Here is a 14,173-nt window from a genome sequence, read left to right as displayed (position 1 = left end):
CCAACACTCTGGTGCCCGGGAGACCGTCCAGAATCCTACCCAACTTCGCCAGCAAGTCGTCGATACTCCATCCAAGCTGGAAGTATCCCGACACTAGTACGACATCAAGCGTACCCCTCGTGATCCGCACGACGGTGAATTGCTCGTCAGACCACTGGGGCATCCAGAAAACACCCAAAGTGTCAGAGTTTACCACGATCGCAGAGAGCGGCCGTCCCCCACGATAATAAATAACACTCACCCCGTGGAAGCCGCCCACCCTATCCACGACCGTGTACGGCTCCTGGACCAAGAGGACCTCAAGGTTGTACTCCTCAAGGAGCCTCATGACCTCACTCATGGCCGCCCGGGAATAGTGCAGGTTTAACTGTCTCAGGCGCAGGTGTTCGAATTGGTGGAAACCGTCCTCGAGGGCTTCTTGCCATTCAGGTGTCGCCATAAGCTGTGTTTTTTACAGCTTTAGCCCGAGCAATCTCGTACGCCTTGCACTGCCTACCCCATACCCGGTGTCCAACATTGCTTCCTTTCACTAAGGCACAGGCGGCGCACTTGGCAGGGCAATTGGTCACTCTGTGCCCCGAAGCGGCACAGTGGCCACACATCTCCGTGTGCACTCGGCATCGGAGAAAGCCCTGACACTTGTAGCATCGGGCTACCTCGATATGGTCGACTACCCAACAGGCAGTCCACCCGAAAAATAGCCTTCCACCGGCCACTAAGACCTGCCAAGGCGAGGTCTCGAGAACCCAGTGACTCTTCGGGGATTCCTTCCTCCCCAGCTGCCGAACCACCTTGGCTTTGCTAAGGAAGTCCTCGACCGCCATATTAAACACTGGATTTTGGCCATGTATCGCTTTGAGGATTTCGGGCTCCTCTACCCTTGTTGCCCTTGGCATATCATAAATCAATATCTGCCGCCTCCGCTCGGCCAGCAGCTGAGCCTTCAGCCCGTTCTTGGCAAGAACTTCTGCCTCCAGCAGTTGTTTAGCCTGCCGCACATTTACTACCTCCAGGACTACTTCATGATCCCTTGTTTTAGTGACCCGGGAGACTTGGAACTTTTCTCTCCTTGGGTCCAGGATCTTCTTTAGGATTAGCTCCGTCGTAGCTGACGAAGCTCCCTGACCAGGTTTTATCGGAACCACTTTTACGGTGGCCCCTTTAATTTTAACTGCCGGCGCCTGGGCTGGCGGCGGCGGACCTACCCGCTTAGGCACAGGCGCAGCCGTTACAGAGGCGAAGGAGACAGGCTTTTTGACCTTCTCCTCCACTCTATTTATAGACTTTTGGAGCTCACCCAAGGCCTCACCCGTTACCAGCTTGAAGCCCCGGACTTCCTCCACCACCTGGTCTACCTTGCCGGATAACCGACTAACGACCGAGTCCAAGGCAAGGTTCGCTCCCTGGAGGCCTTCGCACTTAATTGCCAGTCCCGAGACCAACAATGCACACTCGCTCAGATACGAGTCCACCAATTGGCGTAACTCTAGAGCGACCCTGGATTCCTTTTTAGAGATCTTGGACCATTTGGCCCGCATCTCCTCAATCCGTCCCAAACTTCCAGCCCCAGAGGTCACCTGCTTTTCAACAGGCTTCCCCTCAGGAACCTTGGGCTCACGAACAGACTTAGCGCCACCGCTTTCCGGACTTCGTGGTGAGGCGTCCTTCGGACTTGCCCCCCCCCCCATACCATGCTCTCGCTGAGCGGATCCAGCTTTCGCCTTTTCCGCACAGCTCGACGCAGAGGTGTCACGCAGGTTTTGCTGCAATGCCACTTCGCTGGGGCGCTCCACTACCCGAGGGGGTCTCGAGACTTCCTTTACGGAAAACCGGGGCCGCGGCGGCGACCTACCGAGTAACCTCCTTGGCATGAAGGGGACACCGGAAACCAGGTCTTTGTCCAATCCGACCAAGTCCTCCAAACAACCTCCCCCAGGTGAAGAGGGTAAGACAATACAATATTATGTAGATGAAACTTGGGTTAATGCGGAACATGTACGTGAAAAGATACTGGTGGATAAAAAAATAAAGAGCGCAAAAGACTATGAAAGGTTTGTCAACTGGGGTGAAAACCCCGGCTGGAAAAGGTAATCGATTAATTAAAGGTAAACTTTCACACGTAGGAAGTGAAAATAGGTTTTGGATGGTGGTTTATGGGTATTTGAATCCAGATCTTCCCAAGAGTATCATGATGAAATGAATGGTGACAATTTTATGCAGTGGTTTAAAGAAATTGTCGAAATTGCTGCTGAAGGTTCCGTCATAGTAATGAATAATGCGCCGTACCTAAAAACGTACGAAAAAATTCCAAACGCTTCGACCCGAAAATCGGAAAATGCTGAATGGTTAAAATCAAAGAAAATCGCGTACACCGAAGACACGTTAAAAGAAGAACTTATAAGATTAGTGAAATCGGTGAAACAAAAATATATTCATTATAAAGTAGATGAAATAGCAAAATTAAAAAAATTGTATCGTATTGCGTCTTCCTCCAAACCGTTGGAATTTTAACCCGATAAAATTGATATGGACGCAAGTCAACGGTTACATTGGGAGTAATAACATACGATTTAAGTTAACCGGTGTAAAAAATCTATTGATAGAAAGTGTTAATAGAGTTCATGCAAATGGTTGGAAAAATTGTATTCAACATGTAATTGATGAAATAAAAACATTGGAAATAGGCAGGTTGTGTGAAAATGTTATTGAAGAAATTGTGATAAATTTGGGAAACGATGACAACAGTTCAACAGACAGCAACATATTGGGTATTGAAGAAATACAATGAGGTAACAAATATTTTTTACTGTTTTACTTGATGAAATTTTAATATAGCAGTAACATACTTAAAATTTTTATTTTTGAGGAAAATACATCATTTTATCACAGTTTTCTAATTTTTGTATTTCAAGTTATTTTTACTTCATTTTTATGTTAAAAATAAAGAGATGTGTTTTACTCGGATGTATTGCGTTAAATTAAATTAATTTATAATCATCATACTGTTATGTTTGGTTTTCTGAACGCTTTCGTGAAGCAGATTATAAATTTCTCTCGTTTTTAACAACAATGTCACCGATACCGAGGTCTGTTTTTTGTACGCTAAATTCATGAACGTTATTTAGTTACAACTGACAAAAATTTTTAACAAAACCATGAGTAATGAAACATAAACCATGCAATATTTTCGCGACGGGTCATAGGCCCGCTTTTTTCTATTAAAAAAGTATAATTGCTGTTAAAAGAATATAGTTTTTTTGCAATTCATATGGGCTTAATTTTGAGTAAGATTAAAGTAGACAGAAAAGAAACTTTTCTTTGTTTTCCTGTACTTTTTTGACAGTTAATTTCATTAATTAAATAATTTATGGAGCTTAACAAAAATGTAATTGAGAAACAAAATAATACCTTCCGATTAATTACCGTTATTCCGGTAATGATATTGCCGAAATTAACAAACTGAGAATCTTAAAGTAAGATGAATATGAATATTTATTAAAAATAATCATTACAACTTGAATGAAGTAGTATTTGTAAATAAATATGTAATAATTGCTGCAAAGAAGAGAATATTGTTAGGGCTTTTTGCAAACCACAATAAGTTTAAAGGGGAAGTGATTGACTTAGAAAGAAGAAAGAACAAAGGGGGAGAAGTGGCGCGGGAAGTATTTGAACTGCTACTTACCAAATAAAATCATAATGTTTCTTTTCCTGACAACTGATCAACGCTTATATTGTCGCCACTGCTATTTAAATCAAATCATCATTTAAATCCCTACCACTGCTATCGCCATTTACGTTAATACGTCATTTTCAGCGTTATTGTCGGTTAAAGGTTCCGAAGACAAATAAGATGTTTCTATTTTCTTGACATAATCGCCCCTTGATTTTAATTCGGCAATTGTAATTGAATTTGCTCGTTCTTCAGTTAATGCAATAGCAGCATATAATTTAAAATTAACATTTCTTTCACGGCTCTTTTAAAACCGCCCAAATTTTTTCAATCGGATTTAATTCCGGAAAATAAGGAGGCAATCTCAAAATATTCTGAGAATATTTCTCGGATAATACTGAATCTATTTTAAATAAAGTAACATGCGGCTTATATTGTTTTATTACAGTACAATTTTGGTTTCAACATTTTTATTCGTAAATGACACGTTATTTTTTATAATCAATCGATCATGTCTGCTTTTCGCGTGTTCAAATTCGGAGCCCAGTTGAGATGCACGTTGTGGTACGAAGCATTATATATGACGATGACTGAGTTAGAGGGATGATTAGGAATTAATTATTGTTTTATCCACAACAGGCCGTAATTAACAAAATTTATATCGTCACGGTAATCTCCAATTTTTGTACCAGATTTAAATATGAGAAGCGCATTCTTGGCAAAACCACTTTCATAATCGGCATGAACAATGCAAGCACGCTTGCCTTTAAAAATCGGAGCAGCAAGGCTGCGATAAGACCCGTCACTTTAAGATAATGGTTTGGTATGACTAGCATTTGCATTATTGATCTGTTTTGGTTACAGTACTCTTTAATAGCTCTTAAGTAATGTAACCTCAGTTCCTGATTTTCTACTAAAATCTTTCTGTTATCTATAGTTTTTTTTTTTCATTTGAACCCATGTCATTGATGATGCGCCATAAAGACAAAGGCTTCCTTGAAAATTGATTTTCTCCTTTTTAATAGTGATCGAAGAGTAATGCATTAACCTCTATCAATGTGAAAATTATAAATCGTTTCACGAGTGACATGTTTGTCACAGTTATCCATGGACGTTTTAGTTTTTTAGCATTAGATTTTTTTTAGGAGTGTTAAAGCCTTTAACGAGATTAATTTTTGCTTCGTTTAACATTTTTTGAACATTACTGAGTGAAATTCCTGTAGCTTGGGCGATACGTTTCTGAACTTGTATAAGAAGGATCGTACCACCTTGTACTTCCTTTGTCATAAAATTAAAAACATTAAACACGATTTCTCTCGTCTGGCTACGGATTACGCCCTCCCTCCAATTTTGTTCTTGTATACTTCACTACTTTCACCTTCCATGATGATAAAATGGAATTATAATACTATCTTAGGTTAAACTTTTTGTAATATAATGAAACAGAATCCAACAACAGAAAATGTAAAAATTAAAAAATTGTAACGACGCCGATAATTTTTGTAAATAAAACACAACACGATGTTTTTACAAAATGAATATACTACATTCACATAGACACAGCGACAAACACACTACGACAGTGAAAAAGCAACTGAACGAATGTATCCCCCTCCACCGCCGAAAATGTGTTGCCTCTATGGAAACGCTTCAAGGGCAAATTTATTGTGATTTACAACATGCCCTACCACGTTAAATATGGTTTTTGTTTTTTTTAACTACTGTTGTATAATTCAGCACGTAATACGAGATGTCAGCTAATAATTTTCTTGGGAGACTTTGCCCAGTCTGAAGTATTTCATGTAGCACTAATTTATTATTTTTTACAAATACAACATTAAACCTGTTCTATCATCTATGTTACTTTATATTATGTTTTCTTACATGGCTTATCAAAAGATTTTGTCCCAAATTGAAATAGCTAATTCTTTTGAATGGCTGATGAATGGGGTTTTTAGATCAGCGGTGATACAAACTGTCCAAACTAAGCGAGGAAAACAATAAAAGATTAATAATCAGGCAGTTCTTAAAGTTCATTTTCACTTGAGCGTAAAATCTTTAATAGTTAGGATAAAAAGTTTTCAAAAAAAGAATTACTCTGTAGTTTTTCATCAGTTTTAAAAAATAAGATTTCAGTAATGAAATGAAATAGAGTAACTGAATAGAGAAGTGTGGGAGTGATTAGTAAATTAAGACCACCCGTGATATTTCACCGTAATTATGAAACGAGTTTACTATTAAGATTCAAACTTATAAATCAAGATACAGTGAGCCAAGTACAGTAAAAAAGTTACATGCGATTTCTTTAAAAAAAAATTAACAGAGTTAGGAATAAGTAATCTATTTGTTTAAATTCTTATAATGATACGTCGATGAAGCCAAAAGTCAACAATAATAAGATGGCGCAAGAGTCGGCGTTGAGAGATAGAGTTCTGTATCCTGCATAAGAGCACAGTATTATGGGTTCACTTGTACGGACTCGTACGACGTGGAGAAAAAAAGGTTTTGTTTGTATTGTGAAATAAAAAGGATGCTTGTCATATAGAGTTGTAGAAGAGGCGGCTGTATTCGCATAACTGATCACTTTGCTTGCTTGAGAACGTACGTATGTACGTGTATCATGTTATACATGAATGATGTTCCACCATCTGCCTTTGAGAACTCTAATATAATGCTACGGAAAATATTTCGGTGTATCCGTTTGTATTTAAATACAACGGATTAATACATATTACTGTCTAGTAGCACTTATAAATTTTGTTAGCGGAAAACAGAGTATATCGAGGTATAGACATTGTAGTTTTGGAAACATCAACTGCTAATGATTCGATGTTCATTTGAACATCTTTTCTTAATTTTCGTAATTATGTCGTTTTATTTCTTCTTTTGAGTGGAAAATGTGTATAATTGTTTCCTACAGGAAGGGATAGATTAATTTGTTGCTTTACGCTCTGTCGAAGTAGTTTTTTATGGCTTTGATGAATGTAAAGCATCTGAGGTACAACTGTCACTAGAGTTGCCTTTTCTGATAAAGGTGTTTTTGTACGGTCGCCCCTATAGTGAGCAGCATGATCATATAACTTTATTTATATGGCTGAATATCTTTAGAATTTTTACTTGGAGTTTTATATACAATTATTTTGACTCAATGTTGAAGACAGCGGTAGAGTATTTCACTTCTAATAAGTTTCTAATAAACTGATAAGGGATGCTTGTTAGTCTTAAAAGTGATTTTGCCCTTGCAGGATTGACTGGTGTCTCATTTAAGGTTCCCATACATATACGTGCACGAGTTGGTAGTAGTTGCCGCTGTATAACCGGATTTAAGCCCAACTGTAGTAATTAAATACAATTACATTCTCATCTTGGATTTTCTTCTACTTTAAATTATAATCTTTTACTGTCATTTATAAAATTTATTTTCCGGCATACTTTTCCTGACTACTATACACGTATTTATTATAATATTTACAGCAATCGCAGAATTATATGGCGACAAGGAAACAATCAGGCGCTTCGAAAGAACGGTACTCATCTTATAGCTGTGAATCATCGATTGAATAAATAGGTAATTTATTTATTTTTTTGACGTACTCCTTTTCCGGCTTTTGAAATACTCTTCTTAAATAAATAATACAGTAATAGACTGTAACTTAAAATAGAAAGAAATTTGAAGTAACAGTAGAGGGTAATTGTATACAATTACCCACAATTTTTTAATGAAATGCTTTGTAACCGAGAGGTAACAAAGCATAATCACGTTACGAGCTTGTGAGGTAGAAACGTCTACTGCGACGATTGCAATGATCGCAATATTCGGTAGTTTACGAAGTTATTCGCAGTTTATCGTTCTACCACCAGTTCCACTACTTGAACTCTAGTAGTGTGAGCTGCAATGGCAAAAAATCGCTTTTCTACATGCGAATAAACTTGCTCAAAACATCTTTGAAGGCATTCAGCCTTCAAGTCATTCTAAAAGCTGAATCAGGCTACAGACATATATTTATCGTCTCGCTCAACAGATTGCAACATTTGCTGGTGATCAATAACAGCTGAGACTTTGCATGCCAATTAAAGCGGTATTAAATTCTGAAAAAAAAATATTGCCACTCCATTTATATAAAAACATTTTTGTTACTATTAATAGAAGATTTGGGTTTTGTAGATTTTTGGCTATTGATGAAATAAAGGAACTGCATAGTAATGCGTACCGATATGGGATTTTTTTCAATTTAGTGACACATTTTAAAATTATAACCTGCAAAAATAAAAATAACATTCGATCAATAGTATGAAAATCGTTAAATTACTATTCTTTTTCAAGATTCTGAAAATTTAATCCAGGAAATGAATTTAGTTTTGTGGGTCTGCAGCTAAAATGGTGCCCTCATATTTAAAGAATTTGAATGTTGTCGTCAAAACAAAGTAAATACATAAGAAATAGTTAATTTAAATTATTTTCGTGATTTTTTTTTTCTAACTCGTGAGAAATTAGGAAAAAAGTGCTAGTCTTCATTTTTAATATTGCTTATTATAACAATATATCTTCTCAGAAGTTAATTATCTGATAATAAATACTAAAACAATAAATCCAGTAATTCGTATTTTGTGTATTCTATTTTGATAGAGTTGTTTTTTAATTGTTTTCTGATTTTTATAATAGTATTTGTTAATTAGCGCCACACATGGAACAACAATCGGCTCGGTAATGTTGAGTAAAAATGTTTCGTTGTTTGTTTGAAATGTTAATAATATGGTAGTAAAAAAAATATATTGAAATGAATTAGTTTTAAATTAAACGGTCTCTAAATATTATGTATGAAAAGGATTAGGCTACAATGGTAACTAATGATAACTATCACAATCCCCATTACAAAATTGTTTATGCTTCTGTGTTATCGGTCATTTTTTCATAATTTTGACAGTTGAAAAAAGAAACCATTGTATTTTGCTGTCTTGGATTTCGTATTTAACTGTTTTTCAAACTTATTATTATAGTTTTTCATTAAGGATTTATTGACAGTTGTAAAAGCACATCATTTATTAATAAGCCAAAAACTTTTAAATTATTAAATTCTACTTAATTTTTAAATTTTAGTTCTATACGTGAATCATTAACATTGATTAAACAGTATCGATACAGTATTATCGTACGAAATTATTGTCGTTCTGGTTTTTAACATGGCGGCGGCTGTGCGTTTAGTCTTGTGTTAGCTGTTAAAAATCTTTTGGTCTTTTGAATTTGGTTCATGTTCATTACAAATTGTTGTGCATTTAAAAAATATTAGCTGTGATGTTTTAGTTTGGTATTTTATTTCTGATTCATTGTTAATTTAATGTTATAAAATAATGTCATTTTATGTAGGACTTCCGTTATGTCTGCCGTCAGTTGTCAAGTTATAACTGGTTTATATTTTGTTTTTCATCTATTTTATGAATCTAATTTAATTTTTTTATTATGGTGACGATTTTTTCAGAGTTTATTGTGCTTAGTTTTCTTCGATTGTTGCAGGTATTGATCAGGCTATGTATTTTAATTTAGGTTATTCTGTATGTCATGTGTGGTTTATTTAATATTGTAATTAATATCTTTTGTTTGATATGTTATCTAATACTGTAAATTTTGTTACTCATAACGTTTAGCAGTATTGTATATGTATTCGTATATTCACTGACAATGTTATTTTTTTATCCTGAAGATTGTATTGAGCAATCATAGAATTGAACTTTTTATTTTTAGCTTTTAAATACTTTGTAACTTCCTACTTGATGCTTCAGCCTAGATTACATTGAATTTATAATTATATGGCAATTTTTTTAATAGTAATTTTTTATTTAGTAATTAATGTTAAATGAGTATGGACTTAATAGCTCTGTTATTAAATTTTAGGTACAATTTGCTGACAATTTTGAGTAATTTTCTGGTAAATCTCTGAAACACAAGTAATTGCTAATACAGTTAACTTGTTTGTATGGTGAACTTAGATTTGAGATCAAAGAAATCTGTATTCTTAAAAACTGAAAAATGTATGTGCAGTAATTAAATTTAAATCATTGCTGCTTACATTTTTGTGCTCAATTTAATTGTTTATCTTTTTTTAACATTAAAAGAATTTGAAGTGTTAATTTGATGGTTATTGAAGAAGCATTTTTTAATTCAATGTATGACACATTGTGTTTTGATATGCGAGTTTGCTGTAACTAAAACTTTCTTTGCATATTAATTTTATTCATTACCATATACATCTCTATTATAAAATTTGTGAACTTTTTGAGCCAAATAAGAAAGCATGTATAAGATGTAAGTGGAAAACTGTGATGAAACTTATTTGATATTGTAACTATAACAATAAAACTGTATGCTGACAGCAGAGATACTCATGTTGTGAACAAGACTGTCACATTGCTTTGGGAATGTTTACAAAATATTCAGTCCAGACCTAGTAAAGATTATTTGAAGACTGATGTTATTATTATACAGAAAGGTTTTATTGCTGCAAAGTAAATAAAAAATTTAGGATAGAAAATTGTTATTTGTTGCTCTACAAGTTAGAAGTTGGCACACCTTGAAACTGATGCAGCAAGCAGCACCATTATCTTTTTTTATGATAACAAAGTTAAAATAAAGTATATGTTGCTAGATTATAAAGTGCCATATCAATCATTATAAATAATAATTGCACATGTAGAACAAATATTATACTATATAAAGTACATCCTTAATAAATTTCAGTGATAATTTTAATTAGTTTGTAATAAATATTCCATGACATTACTGAAGACTTTCATATGTTTAACATATGAAAAATATTCAAAATCACTGAATTAAATATAGACTTTATAACTAGGCTTATAATATGGTTTTAATAATTTTATGATTAAAAGTTATATTTTTATGATTTACTTTTGGTAATGAGAAAACATTATGAAACTGGGACTACAATAACAATACAAACAATGAGTAGATTTAATACTGTTAGCAATCAAATACCCATATTTTAAGCAAGAATTTTGCAATGTTACAGGAATGTTTACAAAGTAATAAGTGCAGGTTGGTTAGCAGTCAATTCTAAACCATGTATTACCACTGTCAGATTCTAAGAAATACTAATGTACAGTTTGTTTTGTAAGCTTGTTTTTTTAAAAGTAATTTAATAAGAAAGAAAAAATTTGTAAAGGATTCTATAATTTTTCTAGCTTCACTCATTATGGATTTTTATTTAAATAATCTATAGGGTTTTTAAATGTTAATGAAATTATTATTACTTAAAATTTATCAAATCATTTATAAAATAAAAAATTGAAAACAATTTAGGATATCATAACAGTTATAGATAACAGATTTAGTAAATTGTTTCTAAAGACTGGTGTTATTTCACCTGTAGAATGTTTCATGTAAAATTTAATGTCCCTTCTATGATTCCCTTTTTAAGGAAACATTTTAATTAAATTTTGTGGTTTAATGTAAAATCTGTTAATGACAGAAGAAAACTAATGAAATATGAAATTGAAATAACTTGTCTGAGGTGTAAAATAAAAATTTAATTAAGATCTCATGCACAAAAATACTTTAATCTATTTTATGTTTAACGGTTAACTGTTTAAACTTAACCGTTAAACAAAAATTGGGCTACATAGTGAAATTGTAGAGTTTTTAAAACTTATTTAATATTATATAGGCTGAACTTTTTTGCGTCTTCCCAAATCTGCTGATTTGGAAGTCGAGAGTTTCAGCATTCAAGTTCTAGTAAAGACAGTTATTTTTAAATGGATTTGAATACTAGATTGTGCATACCGGTGTTCTTTGGTGGTTAAGTTTCAATTAACCCTACGTTTCAGGAATGGTCGAACTGAGACTGTACAAGACTACACTTCATTTACAGTCATATCATCCTCTGAAGGATTATATCATTTACTCATATTATATTGGGTCATATCATTTACTCATTCATCCTCTGAAGTATTATCTGAAAGGTAATTACTGGAGGCTAAACGAGAAAAGAAAGAAAGAAAAAGGCTGAACTTTGTAGATAATTAATGAGAAACCTTAAAATGAAATGAATAATTTATCTTCATTTACAATTATATTTTACTGTTATTTTTTTATTTTTATTAATCACTTTTTTTTAGTAACTAATAAAAACTTACTACAGTTTAACTACTTTACTTCAGCTTAAGGAAAAATACATTGTAGATAATTTGATTAATAAAGTAACATACAATTCTCTTGTTAGTACTGGTATTAAGCTGTTCCTTTTTTTAAAAGGTGCAGTATGAAAAATATTTTAATGTCAATAATTATGTGAAAAAAAATTCATCAACACTTTTTCTGATTTCCCCCACTGTTATTGAGTCATCAGGTATTAGATTATATTTATATGGAAGAGAATATTTTGTTGAAAAGAGTGATGGTATGCTTAATATTAATTAATATGGTGATTAAAGCAGTCTTACCATGTACTGATAATATATATGTATATATAGTGTGAATGTATCACTGAAATTACACAACACTCTTTTTTTTAAATGTTACTTACAGTTTGCACATTTACTGTACACAGAGATTAATGACCATATTAGTTGATAATTAGTAGTGCTGTTTAAATTTCACTGTTGACTATCAAATTGTTGAACCAGTTCAAATTCTTACAAATCTTATATTTTATTCTTATATTTATGTCTTAACCAAATTATTTATACTATATATTTTACTGTAGACTGTTAATTTGTAAAAGTAAAATAACATCAAAATTAAATTCAATGAAAATGTACTTTTTTTACTCTTTTTGAATCCTTTATGCAGCTAAAGTTAAAAATTAAAAACTATTATAATAAGAGTTTCTCAACTCTATCTCAGTGATCCACTTTTGAGTCTAATTGTTGGTGTTGGTGTTAATTGGAGAAGTTTTTGTTATTATGATTTAATTCTATTAATATTTGTAATTGGTTAGAGATCTTCTATTAATCCCAGTCCAACCCACCCTTTTCTGATAGAGGGTCTATTAGGTTCTTGCTGATAGAGTGTTCTTACAATAACATTTTATTTTCCTTATGTTTTAAAGAGTTCTGTATTCTAATGTTCGAACTGTTCACTTGTATGCTCTCTTGACTTGCCTTCTTCCTATGCCTCTGTTAGTTTAGTGTAATAAAGGACTTCTAAATGTGGTAGTTTTTCTAAAAAAAGTATGTCTTAAATGCCCTGTTGATTACTATTTCAAGGTAATTATGTTGTAATTTTTTATTTTTTTCAGCTTTTTGCAATTTCGTAATCTTATAACTGTGATTAAAATGGCAGCTCGAGAAAAAATGAACAAAAGTGATGATGATCACAGTGTTGAGGTTAGTATTAGATGTTAAGTCGTTTTACAGATACTGGTTTCTAATTTTTGGTTATTGTATATAATTAGGGACTCGCCTTTAATTTTGAGGAAATTGGATTATACCTTATTTAGATCTAAGTTATTCGTTACAATTGAAATTATTCATCAGAAACGTCTCTCACCCGAGTTATGTTCCTTTTAAGTTACATCATCATACTGTCCTGAGCTTGTGAGATAAGTTGCAGGTAGAAAATTCCCATTCATGGTTGGAGACTCGCAAAACGAATTAAATATACCCTTTTCTTTTAATGAGTGAAGTTATGCCTGGAATAATTCTTGTTACATTCCCCCTGTAAATGATATCAGGCTCAGTATGTTACCACACCTCCCAGATACTGCATTATAACATCTTTTGTGTATCCATAATAGAATATTCTCTGATAAGGTGTTTCCAGAATCTTGGTCAGAAGCATTGGTGATTCCCGTACTGAAACCTGGTAAAGATAAATCATGCCCCTCAAGTTATCATCCTATCTCTTGGACCAGTACCCTGTGCAGTGTGATGGAATGAGTGGTAAACCATCGTCTAGTGTAGTGTATTGAAAGAAACCCCCTTATTGCCCCTGAACTGTGCGGTTTTGCCAAGGTAGGTTCCCACCTGCAAACCCACCGGGTTGGTCTAGTGGTGAACGTGTCTTCCCAAATCAGCTGATTTGGAAGCCGAGAGTTCCAGCGTTCAAGTCGTAGTAAAGCCAGTTACTTTTACATGGATTTGAATGCTAGATCGTGGATACCAGTGTTCTTTGGTGATTGGGTTTCAATTAACCACACATCTCAGGATTGGCCAAACTGAGAATGTACAAGACTACACTTCATTTACACTCATACATATCATCCTCATTCATCCTCTGAAGTATTATCTAAACGGTAGTTGCTGGAGGCTAAACAGGAAAAAAAAAAGAAAGAAAGGTTTCCACCTGCAAGCTGTTATTCAAAATGCCTCTTTACTTCGCCAATGCCTGGTTGCTATACTTTTTCAATTTGCAAAAGACTTACAACATAGCTTGAAGGAGAGGAATCCTAAATACAAACTGCATGCGAATACCTGTTATGTGTTCATTGTTTGTACTTGATTTTTCTATTTATATTGGATGTAGAACTTTGGGTAACTTTGGCTAAA

At 33.8% G+C, this 14,173-nt stretch overlaps 1 protein-coding gene across 3 annotated transcripts in view; it reads left to right on the top strand.

Moving 5' to 3' along the window:
- Window positions 1–8,832: 8,832 nt before the first annotated feature.
- The window catches only part of LOC142324274 (E3 ubiquitin-protein ligase TRIM37-like), a 61,899-nt gene continuing 56,558 nt past the window's right edge, over window positions 8,833–14,173 (top strand). For 2 of the 3 annotated variants that reach the window (XM_075365166.1, XM_075365165.1), the window contains exons 1-2: window positions 8,834–9,185; window positions 12,925–13,012. In XM_075365166.1, coding sequence (XP_075221281.1) covers window positions 12,962–13,012 — 51 coding nt within the window. In that variant the 5' untranslated portion in view covers window positions 8,834–9,185; window positions 12,925–12,961. Of the gene's footprint in view, window positions 9,186–12,924; window positions 13,013–14,173 lie in introns of all 3 variants that reach the window. The other variant, XR_012756256.1, reaches the window with a different exon arrangement.

The sequence above is a fragment of the Lycorma delicatula genome, chromosome 4 (assembly GCF_047948215.1).
Source record: "Lycorma delicatula isolate Av1 chromosome 4, ASM4794821v1, whole genome shotgun sequence".
Classification (NCBI taxonomy): domain Eukaryota; kingdom Metazoa; phylum Arthropoda; class Insecta; order Hemiptera; family Fulgoridae; genus Lycorma; species Lycorma delicatula.
The sequence above is the reverse complement of the archived record's forward strand: the minus strand, read 5'-3'. Positions and strand labels throughout refer to the sequence as shown.